This window comes from Acyrthosiphon pisum, chromosome A3 (assembly GCF_005508785.2).
Source record: "Acyrthosiphon pisum isolate AL4f chromosome A3, pea_aphid_22Mar2018_4r6ur, whole genome shotgun sequence".
In the NCBI taxonomy this organism is placed as follows: Eukaryota; Metazoa; Arthropoda; class Insecta; order Hemiptera; family Aphididae; genus Acyrthosiphon; species Acyrthosiphon pisum.
In genome coordinates this window covers 41,901,749-41,922,474 of record NC_042496.1, presented here as the reverse complement: position 1 = coordinate 41,922,474, position 20,726 = coordinate 41,901,749, and the positions used below count along the sequence as shown (strand labels likewise).

The 20,726-nt window shown below is 29.3% G+C and overlaps 2 protein-coding genes across 3 annotated transcripts in view; one reads left to right on the top strand and one right to left on the bottom strand.

Moving 5' to 3' along the window:
* Nucleotides 1-295: 295 nt before the first annotated feature.
* On the top strand, nt 296-10,712 carry LOC100164965. The gene is made up of 13 exons (XM_001947032.5): nt 296-1,387; nt 1,450-1,628; nt 1,696-2,424; nt 2,532-2,916; nt 2,993-3,501; nt 3,569-3,796; nt 5,334-7,952; nt 8,028-8,244; nt 8,460-8,935; nt 9,201-9,361; nt 9,429-9,589; nt 9,714-9,986; nt 10,061-10,712. The coding sequence occupies exons 1-13, from the start codon at nt 997-999 to the stop codon at nt 10,483-10,485; spliced, it is 6,753 nt and encodes a 2,250-aa protein (XP_001947067.2). The 5' UTR covers nt 296-996; the 3' UTR covers nt 10,486-10,712.
* A 2,456-nt stretch (nt 10,713-13,168) lies between these two features.
* LOC100162880 (rho GTPase-activating protein 39) overlaps nt 13,169-20,726 on the bottom strand; it is a 14,041-nt gene continuing 6,483 nt past the window's right edge. Inside the window, exons 8-17 of one of the 2 annotated variants that reach the window (XM_001947091.5) lie at nt 19,820-20,005; nt 19,174-19,437; nt 18,998-19,111; nt 18,789-18,913; nt 15,204-15,302; nt 14,958-15,101; nt 14,657-14,883; nt 14,323-14,590; nt 14,092-14,249; nt 13,169-13,953 (exon numbers count right to left, since the gene is read on the bottom strand). In XM_001947091.5, coding sequence (XP_001947126.2) covers nt 13,491-13,953; nt 14,092-14,249; nt 14,323-14,590; nt 14,657-14,883; nt 14,958-15,101; nt 15,204-15,302; nt 18,789-18,913; nt 18,998-19,111; nt 19,174-19,437; nt 19,820-20,005 — 2,048 coding nt within the window. In that variant the 3' untranslated portion in view covers nt 13,169-13,490. The remainder of the gene's footprint in view (nt 13,954-14,091; nt 14,250-14,322; nt 14,591-14,656; nt 14,884-14,957; nt 15,102-15,203; nt 15,303-18,788; nt 18,914-18,997; nt 19,112-19,173; nt 19,438-19,819; nt 20,006-20,726) is intronic. The other variant, XM_008182391.3, reaches the window with a different exon arrangement.

Below are 20,726 nucleotides of genomic sequence, written 5' to 3'. Positions count from 1 at the left end.
CGCATACACACTTTTCGATACTTCATTCATGTCAACATTACAGTGTAGCCAATGTTACCGGACGTAAACTTGTCACAAGCTTTCCCTTTTTTAGTGAATCGAAATTTACTATTCAAACAAAATAATAAAAATCTGTGTCTTCCGAAGTCATTTCGAGAATTTGTCATTTGACTTTTGGGAATCGAATATCGACCGTGACGGCTGATGGTAGCTTAGATCATCAATCGTGTCCCCTGGGTCCCATTAGCCCTAGGGTCTGGACAGAAAACAAAATAATAAACGACCCGTCCCCTCGCCAACTACACGTTGTACGTGCGTAGCGGAATTATAATCATTTCCTCTCATCGTTGTAAATTCTAGATTAATATTATGATATCGAAAATTGGTTAACGGCATTTTTCTCGGAATGAATTTTCGTTTGAAGACATTAATATTATTTTATGCCCATAAGTTCCTGAATTCCGACAGCCGCAGTGAGCCGCGTCGTGCGATAGATAGTATGTAATCATAAAGAAAACAATTAGGGGCGGGAATAATACCTGTTCACCCACACTGTAGTTGCCCGGAGATTAATGTTTTCCAAAAAATGTATTGAATGTAGATTGTAGAAGTACCAGAAGAAAATGGACGGACGTAATAATAATAATATTGTTGATGTTAGTTAACATTTTTGAAGACCGTCGTGATTTCCGTATCCATACCGCCATATCGATTTCAAGAGACATTTTCAAACGGTCGACGATATTTCGACGGTTTATGGTACTTACGTTTTAATCTCGAATGCCGTGTGTTCTAGTCGAGTTTATGATAGGAACCCGTGAAGAAAACGTCTTGTTGTTTTGATAATATTATTATTTTATTATTATCTATCTATCTAATAGGTATTCGTATTCGACTATTAAATATTAATGTTTATTGCTAGTGGTATTGTCTGACGTGAAAGAACAGTTTTAGAATAAATTATCATGGAATTGGCTTTAGTACAGTGATTTTCTAATGGATCCATTTAATTTATCACGATACTCGAATTTAACTGTTCAAAGGGTTCAACCACCTGAAGAAAAGCCACTGCCTAAGGCTATAGAAAATGAAGAGGAAGAAGAAGATGACTGTAGCGATGAAGATGATTTTAGTGGTAGCGAAGAAGATACGAACAAGACACCGGAAATTTCAAAAACTTCAGGTAATTCCGAAGTATCTGATATTCCTACAACAGTTGATGAAAACGTTGAAGTCAAATTAGAATCGGAACTCATTGAAAATGAATCAGAAAATGAGAGCAATAACAAAGAACAAACTGATGAAGAAATTGAAGCCAACTCTAAACGGAAATCTGGCGAGGAAGAAGATGATCAAACCCCGAAAAAAGCCAAAATGAATGATGAAAGTATGTACCTATATATTATTTTGGTTATAAATATTTTTTAATTAATTTATATTTTTACTTAGAAACTAGTGACGAAGATCCAGATAATCAATCTACATCCGAAAAACGACCAACCAATTTGAGACGAAATATTCGTGAGGTAATGGATGAAACAAAATTAGATGAATCGACCTTGGCTGCACAAAGACAAGAAATGGAAAGATTAAGGCGGGTTCAAGAGCAACAACGTATTATTAGAGACGTAAGTATAATTAATGGTTTATTTTTAACAAAACTTTTTAGTTAAATAATTATTTTTAAAACATTAGGTCCAAAAACAAATTGCGATCAATAGACAAAATTCTAAAGCTCAGGATCGTGTTATGTCTTTGCTTCAAGGAGGAACTACATCATTAATTAAAAAAAGTTCTGCACCTACTGAACCACAAGTCCAATCTAAACCTAATACAATTGTGATATCCACTGATTCTGGATCACCGCAGATATTTAATAAAAAAATGTTGGAAATATTAAAAAATCAACCGGACACTTTAAAAGAATGTAATGAAATTGATAAATTATCATCTATTGCTTCAAAACTTGGAGATGTTAGTGAACCACATATGGTAACATCCTCTGTTTCAATTGCTCCAATAAAACCAGCAAAAGTAGCCGAGGTTGTAACTATAAGTAGTGAAAGTGAAGAAGAAGGCGTAGAACAAAAACCTCAAAGCTCAGATGATGATTGTATATTAATATCCGGTGACGAAGAAGAAGAAGATATAGCAGATGATGATGCACACAATAGTGGTATGCACACAAACGATGCTTATAATCTACCAGATGAGTCTGGACGAGTTCTTATAAACGTTGGTCATCCAGATAATGAGCCAGATGTTTTCTTAGCTCCTCAAATTGCACGTATTATCAAACCTCACCAAATTGGAGGTGTAAGATTTTTGTATGATAATGTGGTTGAATCTCTTGAAAGGTTTAAATCTTCCAAAGGATTTGGGTGCATACTTGCCCATTCAATGGGGTTAGGCAAAACACTTCAGGTAATTTATTAGTACTTATAAACTTGCTTTTTTTATGCTTACTAATTTCTAAAAGTATTGTTTTCAATGTATCATTATTTTAAATTATTTAAATATTATTCTTATAGGTTGTTTCATTTTGTGATGTTTTTTTAAGACATACGCCTGCAAAACATGTGTTGTGTATTATGCCTATAAATACTTTACAAAATTGGATGGCTGAATTTAATATGTGGCTTCCATTACCTGATGATCCTAAAAATTCTTCAGAAAATACAACTAATAGTGGCGATATTATTCATAGACAGTTTCCTCTATTTGTTCTTAATGACTTTCATAAGACTATATCAGCTAGAGGCAAAGTCATAGAAAGCTGGCGGGTTGAAGGTGGTGTTTTGCTAATGGGCTATGAGCTTTACAGACAATTAACTTCTAGGAAACCAAGAAAAAAAAGAAATAAAAAACAAATTGATGACGACTTTTATGATGAAAAAAATAAACCATTGCTTGATGGTAAACATTTAATTTGCATATGGGTAAATAATTTTGAAGAACATTTTTTAATAATTGAATATTTAATTTTTTTTAGAAATGAGAGATGCATTAGTAAAACCTGGACCAGATTTAGTGATTTGTGATGAAGGGCATAGAATTAAAAATAGCCATGCTTCAACTTCACAATCTCTTAAAGAGATTGAAAGTCGTCGACGTGTAGTGTTAACTGGATATCCATTACAAAATAACTTATTAGAATATTGGTGTATGGTAGATTTTGTCCGTCCAAATTACTTGGGAACAAAAACTGAATTCAGTAACATGTTTGAAAGACCTATTCAAAATGGTCAATGTATTGATAGTACACCTCAAGATATTAGGTTGATGAGACATAGAGCACATGTTTTACATTCTCTTTTAGAAGGGTTTGTTCAACGAAGAAGTCATTCTGTATTAGAAAAAACATTACCACAAAAAGAAGAATTTGTTTTACTTGTTCGTATGACTCCATTACAACGATTGCTGTATGATCGATTCATGAATGAAGTTGTACGGAAAAAAGCTGTACCTAATCCGTTAAAAGCATTTGCAGTTTGTTGTAAAGTAAGTTGTTTAAAACAACAATATGTAACTTAAATATTTTATTTTTTATATTTATTTTACATTTTAGATCTGGAACCATCCTGACATTCTATACTATTTTTTGAAAAAACGCTCATTGGATGAAGCTGAAATTGATTTAGATCTAGAAGAAGCTAGTACACCTTTGGGTACACCTTTAGGACCTACCCCAGCAACTTCTCCATCCGCAGCATCCAAACGATCTAGAAGTCGATGGCCAAAAGGAGGAGGAATAAATCCTAATTCTAAAGAATTAAAAAACAATCCAAATCGCAAGGTAATGAATACATAAGTAATATCAATTATCTTTCATAAAAGTTTTAAAGAGAAAATCAATAAAATTATTTTCATTACTAAAAAAAAAAAATATTTCATCATAAGTTAAATTCAAGTATAAAAAGGTGGGCAAGTGGATGTTGCTCTGCTGTACAGTAGGTTATAAGTGGGTCACTGTATAATGGATAGTATTAAATTTGAATTCAATGATATATTATCATTGTATAAGAAAAACGATTCTGAGCGGAGACGGTATGTCAGTCAGGTATAAGACATATTATATACTTATCTATGGTATTAAAAAAAAAATTGACCTATAATAGGTATTAATAATAAATTCCAAATTAATCATATCACAATATCCATCAGGTAACGCGTTATACATCAACAACAAACCGTGGTACTATCATAGATATATAATAGTATACTTTAGAAGTTTCAAGTACCCACAAATAATATTATACAATCACAACAAAATAACTAGAATAGTTATTCTAGGTTTTTTAATATGTAATTTCGTCCAAATTTGAACTTGAAATGACCATAAAAATAAACTGTGTTAATGTATTTTTTAGATTTTTTGGTAACAGAATTAACTACTTATGTGGAATCTTATTTTAAATTTTGAATCCTTAGATATAAAAGTTGAAAATTTTATACATTTTTAACTAAAAAATAATTATTTAAATTTGATAAATGTTGTCAAAATTCGATCTTATTAAATGCTTATAAAAAAATATTGTGCCCATGTATTTTTAATATTTTTCAACTGCTGTTGTTACAACAATATATCAAGAGCCTTGCATTAAATGTTCACGCTTTTTTACCCAACAAATAAATTTTCATTGATATTTATAGAAAAAAAAAACTAAAAAAATTTAGTGTTCCACTCAGAATCTAAAATGAATATCTTACAGAAAAATAGTTTGGAAATTTTTATATATTTTGTCAAACTTTAGATCTAAAAATTAATCGTGTCTATTGTATCTTTAATATTTTTGAACTTCCATTCATCAAACTTGTAAAAGAACATTGCATTAAATTTTTAAGCTTTTTTCTAAGTTAATAAAAAAATTTGAGAATTAGTTAAAACAACTTTACAAGAATCAAAACATTTCTCATGGCTGTATCTAGCTCAGAAAGAGTCGAAATAATTCTAAAATGTTACCATTCAGGGAAAAGGCTAATATAATTAATATTTGGTGAACATTTCAATGGTCTACATTATTAGTTTTTGAGTTATACCAAAAAAATAAAATTGGTTTTGCGTTAAAATAATCACTTTTTTTATGTTTTGATCTCAAAAATACCAACTAGATTAACTTTTTAATCAGAATAATGTTGATGATAGATAAAAAAAAAACACATCATTGTGAATACAATACGTTCTTTCGATTTGCTCGGAATCTAAAATAATTAAAACAATTTTATTATCTGGATGAAAATAATGTGTTATTTTTTTAAGTTAAAAATATTTTCTTAAACAACATATTTTTTAACTATTTCCCCTTATTTTTTTTTATTTAAATTAATTTCAGAACATAAAAAAAGATCAAATGAAAACCCCGGCTGTAGCAACAGTTATGCCAAATACTAGTAATAATCAACTTATTACTCCTACTACTCATAATCACAATACCTCAACTGTTACTCAATCTATTCAATCTAATCAATATGATGATTATTCCTCACAACCACAACAATATGGAGGTCAGGGAAATTACACAAATCAACAATTGAACAATTATAATCAAAATTATGATTCTTCTTATTGGAAAGAAGGAGGAAATTTTTACCGAGGTAATTCAGAATATTATCAATCTAATCAAGGTTCAGAAACAAAAAGTCAATATCCATATCCTCAAGATCCTAGACTAGAAGTTGGAGAAATTAGAATGGTAAAAAGTGAGCCAAGTTATCAAAACTATGAAGAAACCAGTTTCAGTGGTTCAAATGATCAAAATCGTGTATTTAATCAAGATACTACACAAGGAACACAGGAATCCGAACAACCATTACCCAACCAAGGTTTTTCTCCTGATGTTCACAAAGGGAACCAAGGTTTTTCTCCAGATGTTCAAAAAGTAAACCAAGGTCATTTTCCAACTCTGGGAATAAGTCAAGAGATTATACCTTGTCAAAGTATTTCAAACATTCCAGGATTGCAAGCAGATAATATTGATCAAATGGCAATATCAAAACATAAATCAAAAAATGTTCGAAATCGAAGACCTACTATAAATAATAAACAGATCCAAAAAAATCAATCTATGATTGTAGCTAATTCAGGAATACATGTTGATAATAATTGGAACGATAATGATAGCAACTTAAAAAATCAACAAGGTATGTCTAATTCTAAAGAAATATCATTTAGGCAAGCATTTAACCAAGGAAATAGTCAAGAAGTTCTTTCTAATAGCAATCAAGGATTGTTTGCAAACAATCAAGATGTCTTAACAAGTACTAATAAAGGAATATTTGGAAGCTCATCAAGAAATAATGAAGATATTCAATTTAATAATGGCCATACATCTTTGACAGAAAGTAATAAAGGCATTTATGGGAGTGGCTTAATAAAACAGGGAAGTGACAGTAGTACTGGTATGGCTGTTAGTTTTGAGGGTATATTTGACAACAATCGAATTATGCCAAATCATCAAAAAACCAACTTGAATCATCAGCGTGTACAAAATTCTATTCCGACCAATATCAATTCACAGAATATTAATAATAGTTTGAGTAATCAGGGTACGTTGAGCAATCAATCTGCAATTCAAAATCGAGTAACAAATCATCAAATAATTGATAACCCAAGGTTAATGAATAATAATCCTGTTAATCAAGGGATTAGAAGCCAAGGAATGTTGTTGTGTGATACTAATAACCAGGGACAATTAACAAGTAGTCAAGGGGCTCAACATACTCATTCAATGACTATAGCACATGAACATCAAGAAATCAATCAAACATTTGTCAATCAGCAGCAACAACAGCTACAACACCATCAACAGCAACAGCAGCAGCAGCAGCAGCAGCAGCAACAACAACAACAACAACAACAACAACAACAACAACAACAACAACAACAACAACACCTGCAGCAGCAGCAGCACCATCACCAACATAATCAAGAACAACAGCAGTATCAAAATTCAGATAATGTAATGGCTAATCGTAGCCAGATTCCGATTAGGGAACCATTCATGAACCCGGATAGTTCAAGTAATAACTATAACAATTATATGTTAGAACCCAATCAGCATATAAATAACCAGAATCATAATTATGGAACTATTTTACCTGATTCCTCATTTCAAAATCCAAATATTTTGACCGATCAGATGTTACATGACCAAGAAATGTTGTTAGCTAATGATCAGGCAATGTTAAGTGTCCTTAACTCCACAACTGACGCCAATGAACAGGCACTATTGTATAACGCTATGGTTGGGCAGCCTGATGGACAGAGTTTGCTTGGTCTTTTAGAGCCGCCAAGCATGTTGAACAATCAAATTAATGAATATCAACCAGTCTATGGTCCATTGCCGTCTAACGTCAAACCTGGGTTACCCGGAGGTGCTAAAACAGATCCTGAATCTAGTCAATATCCAAGAGCAACAAATATACAACAAATTACTGGAAGAGGGGTTGGTTTAATGTCTGGAGCTCATAATCAAAATGAAGTGAAAATGTATTCAGACTCTAATCGTTTCAACGTTTCAAATTCTAATGAATCTTATTCAAGATATTCAAATTACTCATCTATGTACCCGCCATACACTCCAAGTACTAGTACTCCATTGGGAAGTATATCTGATATACTAGATAATATTCCTGGACCTGAACGTATATATCAACCACCTGAACGTAAGAATCCAGCCCCTTGCACTATGACCAGCCAAGATGTAAATCCATTACCACCATTTCGTTCGTTAGACAATAAAACTAAATATGAATATGGTGGAAATGGCAATAATACAGACATTGAACAATCTCACGATGAAAAAAGTGCTTCGTTTTCTATAAATAAAGAATCAAGATCTATAGAAGATACCATGGATCCAAAAATAACAACATTAGAGGAAGGTGAAATAAAAAATCCTTCACTTTTAATTAAAAGTGGGAAGGAAGAACCAGGAATACCATATGATTGGGTAAGTTATTACTTATTACATTATTTTCAATTATCAATCGTATACATTATTACATTATAATGAAATGGATTTCAGGCAGTTGAATTATTTAATGATTATGTACCTGGTATGATTGAAGCTTCAGCAAAGATGTCATTGTTATTTGCGATTGTTGAAGAATCTGTTAGAATTGGTGATCGTGTTTTATTATTTAGTCAATCATTATTCACATTAGACTTGATTGAAGAATTTTTACAACGAAATAAAATACCTGGAAAAGATGAACATTGGTGTCGAAATTGTGATTATTATCGTAAGTAGAATATTGTTCATACTTTTATCTTATATTTTGTTAGTTTTAGTTTGAATAAAAAATTACAACTCAACTATTACAAAATATTTTATAGGTATGTTTTAGATGCCGATTTTAATTTAGACCAAAAAGTATATTACATTTATAATAATAAAATAATTCATATCTATTAATGTTCATTAATTATTATCATACAAATAATCCATCATTATTAGGTCTTGATGGCAGTACCTCTGCATCTGAACGTGAAAAATTAATCAACGATTTCAACATCTGTAATACAGTCCATTTGTTTTTGGTATCAACACGTGCCGGATCGTTGGGCATTAATCTTGTTGGAGCAAATAGAGTAATTGTGTTTGATGCATCATGGAATCCTTGTCATGATACTCAAGCTGTATGCAGGGTTTACCGATATGGCCAGCAAAAACCATGTTTTGTATACAGATTAGTAACAGATAATTGTTTAGAAAAAAAAATCTATGATAGACAGATTAACAAACAGGTAATGGCAGATCGTGTTGTTGATGAATGCAATCCAGATGCCCATTTGTCTATCAAAGAAGTAACTAATTTATGTTGGGATGATGGAGAGTCTACACCAATCAAAGATTTTTCGTCACTCAAAGATAGTTATAGCGATGTAGTTGTAAAATATATTGTTGAGAATCTCAGTTCTGTGCTAACCAAGGTAAATTGTTATAAATTAAACATTGGAAGAGAATACATCACTCCAAAGATTATTATCTTTGTCTTCACTTATGTAACATAGCCAACAATTGTTGAAAAACACTATTCAATTATTCATGAGTCTATAACCATTTATGTCAACATGTTTTAGTTGTACCTTGTTCATGCAAAAGACAAAGATAACAAACTTGAGAATGAAGTCTTCTTGAAATTCAATTATATTATCCATTGTAACTTATAATGTTATTTTGCTTAATAATATTTAGGAACCATTTCAACACGAATCATTGTTTGTGGACCGTAAAGACAAAAAATTATCGCAGGCGGAAAAAAGGTTAGCCAAAAGGAGTTATGAAATGGAGAAAAAAGCAAACACCAGACCCATGTATTCATATTATGGTCAAAATACTACATCTTCATTGTATAGGTAAGAAGAAAAATATTAAAATATATATTTTTTATAACCCTTTATTCAATACAATTATTTTATATAGAAATCAAATGGGTAAACCAATGGCTAGTGTACGTCCAATGCAATCAATGTCTAATACATCAGCAGTAATTGCTAGCAGAAATGCTCTAAACCGTAGATGGATACCAGCTGAAGTCTGGCAAAAACAGGGAATGAGTGCTCAAGAAATGACTTTACCACTTGGTAATTAACAACTACTATTGAACTTAAATTATTTTCTGAAACTGTTAACTTCAAATACACCAACTGTGTGTTGCATGTTTCTAAAAACAGTGAATTTAATACTTATATATTGATATTTCTAAAGATGTTGTAATCCCAACAAATGCTGGTGATCGTGGTTCAATTGTATTGAAAGCTGGTCAAAAAGTAATGGTACTGAAAAGTCCTAAAGGAATTTATATGCAGTTGGAAAGTGGAAAAATAATTGCCATCCGTACATCAGCAAATAATAAACCTAATAATCCAACAGTACCTAGCCAACCATTCATTCCTCAACAACAATCTACTCACCCTTCTACAATGACTTATAATAGGCCTCAGCCATTAGAAAGTAGTTTTAATCCAGGGCCTAAAAGTGGTTTGTAATTAATATAGTTCATAATGTACAATATTATCTTTTTTATTTTATAAAATGAATGTATTCATTTTCAGATGCTTCTATGCAACAATTACGAAACCGTTCAAATTTATTAAGAAATAATCCTAGCATTTCAATAACACCTAAACATATACCGCCACCGTCAAGATCTGTTCAATCTCCGTCATATATGCCACCAACTCATTCGTCTGCTGCTGTTTCACAACCAGCATCACCTGCTATACCATCGTCTTCTACATACCCTCCCAAATTACCTTCTTCAATAACATTAACAAAATTTGACCGACCTCATAAATCATCTGAAATAGGTATACAAGCCGATTCCGCAGCCAGTTCATGTTATGGACCTAGGTATCCACCAGAATATCCAAGATCATTTGATAAGTATCCTGTTAGAAATGAATACCCCCCAAGGTTGCCTCAATCTTATAATAATAATTATCCACCGCAATATCACCGTCCCTCTTCTTCGCAATAATACAATAACAATTTATTGTTTTTATTATAAGACTAAATTTTATGTGTACATACAACAATGTAAATTTTTTTTATGTATATGATTAGACATTTCAATCCTAAACGAAATATGTTATTTTGTACAAAAATTTTATATAAAAAAAAAAAAAGAGAAAAAAACGTTTAAAACTCGAGCAAAAATAACTTGTCAGTATTTTCCTAAACTATTAAAAATTTTTACTTTGGATATTTAATACTATCAAGCATTTTTTTCTTGCATGTTCCTGTTTCTTCAAAATTATATTATATTAATTATAATCTATGTTTAAAACAATAAATTAATTTGATTATTAATCAGTGTGAGTAGCGGAATAATAATTGATGATAGACTTATTAATATTTTAAATATGTTTATATTATTGTTTAGTTCATGTTTGTTGACATTGTTATACATAATTTTTTTTTTTAAATTATCGATCTAAGTTATTTAAAAAAATATATTTATTATGTTTTTTATGTCAAAATTATACTACTTTAAACAAGTATGTAAGTATTTATAAACTTTAGATATTTAGGTAAAATGTAAGTGTGTTTAAAAAAAAAAATAGATAAAACTTAAATTAATACAGTTTATATTTTAATTGTTATTTTGCTCCTTTAAGTATACTCTTTATCTGAATTAAAACAAGTTACAAAATTAAACTTTTTTAATTTCAATTGCTTATTAGGTAAAAATAAAAATAAATTTGATTCTGATTAATTTATAACGTTATAACATCAGTTCATTGAAGTTTGAGACTACAAATTATTTTCCCACTAATATCCACATAATAAATTGTGTATGAGGAAGTAAGGCGGTCAAACCCTGTTTAATATAATTTTCTGTGGTTCTATATAATATATATTTATTGAAATGCTGTTATCTGTGCATATTTTATTTGAATAAAAAAATCTTAAGTTATTATCAAAACAGTTATTATTTCAATATTATGAATATTTAGAAAGTAATTAATGAAAAAAAAAAATTTTTGCAGACCCCATTAATGTATATTCAACATTATTCATTATACAAGTATATTATGCAAAGATGTTATTTCAGAATTTTGTGTGTAATGCAAAAACATTTACCAATAATCAACAATAATCTGATCCAATTTTTTTATTTTAAGCTTATTCATATTTATAAATGACTAGTTAATCCCGTGCACTTTTTTGCCTAGGAACCAATAATTATTATTATAATAGCTTCAAAACCCATGACAACCAATTATAAACAAAAATTTCCATCAGAAATATCAAAATCCCTGTTTGAGTACTTCAGGGTTGGTCCTCTCCCTTTTTAAATTGGCATATTTTCTGCCCAGAGGTCTAATCTATATCTGTACCAAATTTCATTAAAATCGATCCAGCAGTTAAGAAATGCATAAAGGACACACAGACAGACAGACAAACATTCATTTTTATAATAAATGTATATTCATTATAAAACAACATTTTGATAATTGATAAATTTTTCTTTAATACAAATGGAAGGGGAGGGAGTAAGTACAGAATGAAAAAGATAACTAATATTTTTAATAACTGAATTATTAAGCCAAAGGAAATTCAGAAGACAATTTATTATAGTTGATATTGAAGTACACTTAAAATGTTTGATAAAAATATCTATTAGAAAATTGAAATATTCAAAAACTGATGGAGTTGTTCTATATAGGCTTCCCAAATATATAAATATTCTGGTCTAATTTTATTCTCCACTAAGGCGTTATCTTAGAATAGAACACTTATTATACTATAAATGAATTATGGTTTTTTTCTGACAAGTTTCAAATATGATAGCATAGCACTGAAGATGGGCTCATCACATTTGGGGTGTGAATGGTTTAAGAATACAGAATTCTACATGAGTATAGTTATTGAAATATAGAATTATTAAGTCGTTAATCAAGAGCTATTGATTTTAGCCACGCTATCACTAAGGGTGCCTATTTTTATCATTATGAGTACATAGTATTATGTAATAGGCAGGAGACTGGAAAAATGATAATATTGTTACCTAGAACACATGGTGAGTAAACATTGCTCAAGTGTTCAGTACATAGAGAAAAGTATAAATTACTCTATGGTTTGAAGCCATTGACATTTTCTTAAGTTCTCGGTACAATAGGTTAAAAAACTATTCTACAAAATAAAAACAATTCCAACTTTATTATTCATACAATAACACCACAAAGAAGTTAAGAAAGAATAAAGTGTATAAAATTAAAATGACAATATTGTTCTGGTGTTTGATATAAAAACTGAACTTATAAATAAATGCATTCAGACGAAAAATTTATATTAATAATAATAAAAGATCTTTTTTCTTAATTCCAGAACAAAAAAGATATTCCAGTAAAACAAAATAACATGAATTCTAGTCTGCTTGTTGCATAAGACTAAAACATTTCACTACATTTCTGTTAAATTAATAAGCTTTATGAAACTTAACAAATACAAAATATGTCATTGAAAGTTTTTTTTAATTTTAAAACAGTACTATGTATATTTATAATTCACTTATTTGTACACAATTCATTTTTCTAATACCACTTGACTATTTAAAAAATATTATAGTAGTAAATTATTAAATAAATAATCTAATACTGTTTATTGTTACTATAATCATAACAGCAAAACAAAAGTAAAAAATAAAAATGTATAAATAAGCTATTAAAAAATTATACAACATATTAAAGGCAGTGGGAGGGTATATAATTAAAATAGTATTTAAGTAATTAGATTATATTTTAAGTAAAATTTTGAAAGTCATTTACATGGTAACACTTATCTAAACTACCAAAATCAATGTCAAACATTTTGTCATCATGTTTAATTTATCATACGTATATATATATATTATTAATATTAGCTTAAAAAATAATTAAATTAGTGTGCAATTAAGCTTTCATAATAATAACCTTTGGTTTGTGTAGTTTTGAAACAATTACAGTTCCAGTAATTAGTTAATGAACATAACAGATCTATTTAAAATACTCCTTCCATAAAGGATGCATCAAAATGTAATATTAACAAACGCATAAAAGCCATCTCTTTACGAGCATTGTCAAATATAACACGAGGATCAATTGAAGTACAACGTAAACAATTCGGAGCCATAACCATAGCCAGGTTACTAGCATCCATTTTGGTAACATGAACAACTTCAGGTTTGGTAAACAATTGTAGGAAGTGAATAAGATATGCCAAAACAGCTTTATTTATAGGTGGTAATCGATGAATAATAGCAATGGCGCGGCGAGCATCTTGATGAGCTGCAATACACTCAGCATACATATGATCAGGAACAAGAGGCTCGTATAATTCACGATACCATAGTTTTAATAAAGATGCTGGTGTATGGGCATCAGTCAACTCTTCAGATCCAGGAACTTCCCATACATCTAAACGACTTTTAAGGGTCATAACTTCATCCATGTCAGCTGGCACTCTATAGAGTATAGAATAAAAATTAGAAATGTTTAATATTTAATAAATATTTATAAACTAAAATATAATACCTTTCATTTAAAGAAAAAAAATTTTATACATTATATTAAAAATTTATAATAGGTATTGTTTTGGTTACCTAAATATTCCTTCTGTTTGATCGCCTCTGTGCCTCAGTACTAATTCAGATAATATGGTTTGTATCCAAGGTAATTTATAGTTAGGAAAGCGTTCTTTTTGAAGATCAATAACTTCATTGATTGTATTTCCAAAAAGACTAGGCCTGAATATTTGCATCTATTAATGAACAACAAGATATAAATAATCTCCTTATTTAATAAAATATGATTTAAAATAAAATCAATCTTACTCTAGCTTGTTCAATATCTTCTAGTGTTGGTCTTCGAACAGCTTTTTTACCGTCTATACCCATTCTGTGTAATCTTTTAGTGGCCACACTGGCATAGTGGCTTACTTGGACATGGACAGGCCACCGACCAACTTCAGTTGCATAACTGTCTAGACCTGGATCTCTATGCCTTTCCATGTAACTTTCTAAGTATTTTTGTAATTTAGGAGAAGGTGGGAAAAAAGATAAACAAATTGCCAAAAGTTCCCATCCACGTCGTAAGCTTTCTCTGAAAATAAAATAAATTGTAGATACAAGATAAAAATATTTTACCTATTTTAATAAATATTCATACTTTCTAGGATTTTCTGTTGTTTGTCTACATATTTGTATGTATAATTCATCTCGGAGGGTTGGTTTCATAAAACCAGTCATACATATTTCTAAAGCCACACTATTTAATGTCATTCCTAATTTTGCTTTGCGATCGCTCATATAGGTTTGAACCAATTTAAATAAATCACAAGCTTCTTTTTTCAATGCTTTGTCAGACAGCACTAACATAGGTTTACGAATTGGATCCTATACATATTTCAATTAAAATTAGAGTAAGATGTTAATTTAGTTCAAATACACTATAATTATTTAGTTTTTACCTTAGACCATGAAAGCATGTCTCTCACTGAAAATTTTTTTCGGAAAATACCTTTCTTATGTATATTTAAGTTATCCTGGGCATATTTTTCAATGTCGCTTTCAGAAGTAGTTTTTTTATCACGATTCAATAAAGTTCTGGAATTCTGTAAATATAGTTTAAGTATAAAAATAAAGAAATTATGATTTCTTTAAATTTGAAGATATTTCACATTATTCTAATAGCATTTGCAAAAGCATATATAAACCTGTTCATAGTAATAGGCAGGCGAACAGGATCGAGCATCTTGAGATAATGATGGGTGGAATACACCGCGATTGGAGTTTGCATAACGAGCCAGCAAAAACTATAAGCACACACAAGAAAAAAACAATAGCTAACATGCAGAAAGAGATATCAAATTTTAAAAATATGTATTATGTATATAAGTAAAAAAAAATTCTAGATGCTTAGATGTATGTATATTTATAGTATATATTATATTGATAATAAAAATAAATTAGAAATAAAATGATATTATTAATCTGAGTATTAACAAAACATGGTACCTACCTAGAGTAAAAAAAATATATTAGATGGATACAAATGTGAGATATTTTTATTATAATTTGTAATAACTGATAATGTATAATAAATACAATTTCTAAACTTTTGAGTTATTTTCTATACTCTGGTCAAAATGAGTTTGTACCCCGGTGGCGACCAGTTTTCGTCGGGCGACGGTTAGACTGGGCTACAGTAAAACTAGATAGTTGCACTAATGCTATTAAAAGAGTTTTGCAGTTTTATGTACCACTGAAAGATTATTTCTTAAGCATAAAAAAGTGTCCAAATTAGTATATGTATACACATTTATACTATATGTATCGTGTCCAAATTCCGAGTTTTTTTCCATTTGAATTATATTCAATTTGTGTATGGTAATGTAATGTGATATCCAGTATATTAAAATCTGTGTGCTGTTTTGTCCTATGCGTATTTTGTGCGACAATGGGCGGGTCTATTTCTTTTACTAGAACATCTTTTCAGACACAAAAATAAAAATAAAAATACACTCGATTTATAAAATTAATAAATTTATAACTATGCTCTGAATCTTAGATTAATGAAATACATTAACACACAATAAAGAATTATTATTTTTAATGACAGATTAATTCACCAAGCAGACTCATCCGATTTTATTTTTCAACTATACAGTTATTCAAAATCAGATTTTTGGAATTTTTAAATATACTTAGAGACCATATTTTTAGTATTGAGATTTTTATTCTCCTTAAGAATTGTCTTGTGAAGATACAACATTTTTCATAGTATCTTGATGTCTCAAAATCAAAATTCGAACTAGTGGTTTATGAGTTCATTAACTTTGTGTACTATGGATAATAGGTCCATGATAATTGGTTTGGAAGATATGGGGGCTATGATGAATTGAAAATGTTTGTAATTAATATTAATCTATTAAGTATTAACATTTATAATCAAAACGATTCTTACTTGAAAAATAAAAGTTTGTATCGCCACAAAATAGTAATAGATAGTAAAAAATCTCAAGAATTTGAATAAATTCATTATTAAATGAAAAAATGGGGCTCATCACACTTGCTATATTCTAGCACAAAAAAAGTGGTAAGTAGATAAACACTCTGCTGTACAGTAGGTGTCGATTATACCTCATCATTGAGTAAGCCACTCTAATATTTATTGTATCATTATATGTATTTAATTGTTAAACCTTAGCTATACAATTTAGACAACAAAATAATTTACTAATTTTTGTGATTTTGATGAATTTTGCTGTACAATCTTCAAATGCTTAATAAAACCAATCGTGCCATGTATCATTAATATTTTAAATACCTATATAACAACTCATGATGAACTTTGTATAAATTTTCAGGCTTTTTGAACCCGCAACATTTTTTTATTGAAAAAACAAACTAAAAAACTTAAATGTCAAATGTCAAAAAATGTAATTTATGTTAATGATATGTATAAAATTATATTGTGTATAGAAAATGTATAAATTAGTTGAATTGTAAATAAAAATAAATAAATAGCAATAAATAAGTTTAAATGTGTAATGGCTATACATTTATATAAACGAACATATACTTGTTCATTTGTTTTCCGCTCTATCCAACTTATCCTTTCTATACACCTTCAACACCACATCTCAAAAGCTTCTAGTTTTTTCTTTTTGGCATCATTTATTACCCATGTTTCACATCCATATATTTTAGATGTATCCAACTAAAGATCCAAGATCTATCCTAAGATCCATTCTATGTCATATAATATATTCATATTTACATAACTGTATTTTCTAAACTTAATCTGTGTATAATGTACATTATACATGGTTGAACAGTATTCAAATATGTATAATGTACATTATACATGGTTGAACAGTATTCAAATATGCTTATTTTTATTATTACCTTGTTATCTGATAAATTATAATTTAATTGTGTAATGGATATAAGTCCATAAAGTTAATAAAACAAAAAAATCAATTAATACCAATATGTTTATTTTTGGTATATTAATTTAAAAAAAATACTCAAATCAGATCATTATAATATAGATACAAACAAATATACATACAAATAAATAAATATAACTTGCTTTAAAATAAAAACATTGGAAAATCTTACATACCCATAGAAAGTATTTTCCTAATTCCCTTTCTATATAAATATAAATTGGAAAACTAACACCTGCTCTTTTTTTACTTGAGTATTATTTATTGAATATGTGGTTATTAAATTATAAAATGGATTAATGTAAAAATAATTTGCAAATTTAATAAAACAATACTTTTAAATTTTAACCCTTTCACTGATCCAGATGTATTGTTATGTTCTTGTATTTTATAATATTATCATTTGCCAGTAACTTTACATTTTTAGGAAACCCTGGCTAGCATTATCTTTAACTTTAATAATTAGATCAGTGGTATTCAAACTTTTTCATCATGTGGCCCCTTTGTGTATTCACAATATTTGTACAGCTCCCAAATAATTGTGAAAATATTGAAACAATACGGATACAATATGGCCAATATGGGCGATAATAACAGTGACTTTAGTACTAGAAATAAAACTACAAATTGTCACGTAATGTGTTTCATCATTGTTTCCACAATCGCTTTAATGATTATAAATAATATTTATATCAATTATACATGACCTACATTAATTTTGGTTTCCAGTACTTTGACGCGGCTTCCTTCGCCGACTCAAGCGACGCCCCTAGGAGCCGTGACCCACAGTTTGAATACATCTAAATTAGATCACATAGCAGGGGTGGCTAACATGTCAATTGTGACATACGTTCAAGTCAATCTCTACTCCTTTCCGTATTTTTTTGAATTTTTTTAAATTTCCGAAAAATAATCAAATATATTGAAATACATGTTGTGTAGAACTGTGAAATTAAACGTTAATAAAACTTATTTATATTCTAAATAAAAGTGATAAAAAATTTATAACACACACAATGCATATACATTAAATGTATTTTTGTTTATTGACCTTTTTTTTTTTTTTGTCGATTGCGACATCCTGGGAAAACTGAGAGGTCGATCTCACTAGTCAGGTTAATTAATCCAAAAATGCCTTTATATGTAAATGTATAAATAACATTGAACCTATTATATATTTTTGACATACTATAATTTTGATTTAAGATAATATTTATCATAGAATTGATTAAACTTATAAATAAGCCACTACTGTTCTAAGAAAACATAGCCATACCTATTTTGAACAATATATTATTCAAACAATTTTAACATTTTGACACGTGCTAAAATACTAAGTATATTTACCTCATTTCTTTCCAAAATTGGAGAATATAAAGCAGTTGGAGGTTGAACATGTTGATCTTTTCGTCTTCTTAAGGATGTATGTTGAGTTTCTAAAGGAAGAGTTGGAGCTGAATTGCTAAATGGATCTTTTCAAAATAATAATTAAGAATAATATAATTATGTTAGTGTTAAACTATGTAAAAAAAACTTATTTGTGTTACAAAAATTACCAGATATTGATGGTGTCACTAAATTTGCTGACCGTTGAGATGACAAAGTATTTGTAACTGTATTATAATAATGTTGATTACTACTTGATTCAACATAATCACTAGCTCGAGTATCTAAAAGTGAGTTTGTGTATAACAAAGTTTTTTAAAAAATAAGAATATTAGTATATCAGTACCATTGGCATAACTCCGAGGTTGTGATGTTCTCATTGCTGTCAAATGATCATAATCTAATTCATCTCTTAAATAATGTCTAGAAGATGCATTTGATGGAGATGGTGAACTTGATTGTTCACCCTGACTAATTGCTCCTTCATCGTCAGCAAACTCGTCACTATCATATCCAGTAGCTGTGCCCATAACACTAATTAAATCTTCAATTTCAGCATCATCATCTTCAGAACAAGTACCAACTGTATCTCCAAATCTATATGATGATCCTATAAATTATAGAAAATAACTGTTAAGTTTTCAATTATATTTTCAAAAATATATACATCTGTCTCATATAAGAATAATCTCAGGTGGCAACAGATTTTTGTCCAGTTTGGCCAGTCACCAGATCACTCTAGCCTTGATTAAATAATTAAATCTACTTTTGTTTCTCACAACTTACTGTGTACAAAAAATTGAATTACTGTGGTAATCTTAGCAAAAGCAAACTTGGCAGTTGTTGGAATAATAAAGTGACGCTTCCGAGATTATAGCACTTGGCGCGCTATACCCATTACTACAGTTATATGCAGAGGCTCACCGCCAAAGGTTATTCTTATATGGTATAGAGTATAGATTATATAATTAAATATTAATTAAATACAATACCTGATAATTTTGCTTGTTCTAAAATGTATTGATGGAGAGGCAAAATTCTTCCTTCAAACATATCTAAATTACTATATAATGGGATTTGTTTTTGATCTGAAGTGGCTGGACTAACACTTTTTCGAATCGCTCCACCACGTTGACTAGATGAGCTTGAATGATTTGATACAGGTCTTGCTTTTAAATCTAATAATTTTTTTTTTTTCAAAATGTTTATTAAAAAAAGACTAATTTAAATCATATGGAAATTATCTATATATATAAAGAGACTTGTCCTGGTGATTCATCATCGCCCTAGCCCGGAACTGCTGAAGCTATGGATATGAAATTTTCAGTAAATGTACTTATTACAATGTATAGGCGCACTAAGAAAGGATTTTTCGAAAATCGCATTTTAAAGAGGTGCTCAAACAGGGATCTCGAGATTCACGATAGAAATTGGAAATTTTATTTTTATTTATTTTTTAAATAGTTGCCATTGGTTACAGTCTACAGTAGAAATTAGTATTTATTTGTTATTGGTTTCCATTGGTTATTTGGGCAGATCAGGTACAAGCTAGCACCAAATCAAATTATTGAACATTGCAGCAAGTTACATCCAAAAATAGTTGAACAATCATAATTTTTTTTTAGTTACAATTTTTTACTGATAACGGAGTGCACGGGTTCAGTTTGGTATGAATGTTTGTGTGTAGATTAAACCTCTAGGAAGAAGACAGACTAATTTAGGAATGGTTAAATTTGGTTTTTTTTATTCATCTGATATTAATAGTTATGTTAGGTTAGGATTTTGTATTAATTGATTATATTAATCTACCATAGGTGGAATACGACAAACTTGGTATAACTTTGATACTTTAGAGTTAAATCATACACTTACGTATAAACAGCACGGGGTCCGCGATCT

Coding starts and splice junctions, on each gene's coding strand:
- LOC100164965 (XM_001947032.5), top strand. CDS start 997: ATGGATCCATTTAATTTATCACGATACTCGAATTTAACTGTTCAAAGG. Junction 1,629..1,695: donor AACAACGTATTATTAGAGAC/GTAAGTATAATT, acceptor TTAAAACATTAG/GTCCAAAAACAAATTGCGAT. Junction 3,502..3,568: donor CATTTGCAGTTTGTTGTAAA/GTAAGTTGTTTA, acceptor TTTACATTTTAG/ATCTGGAACCATCCTGACAT.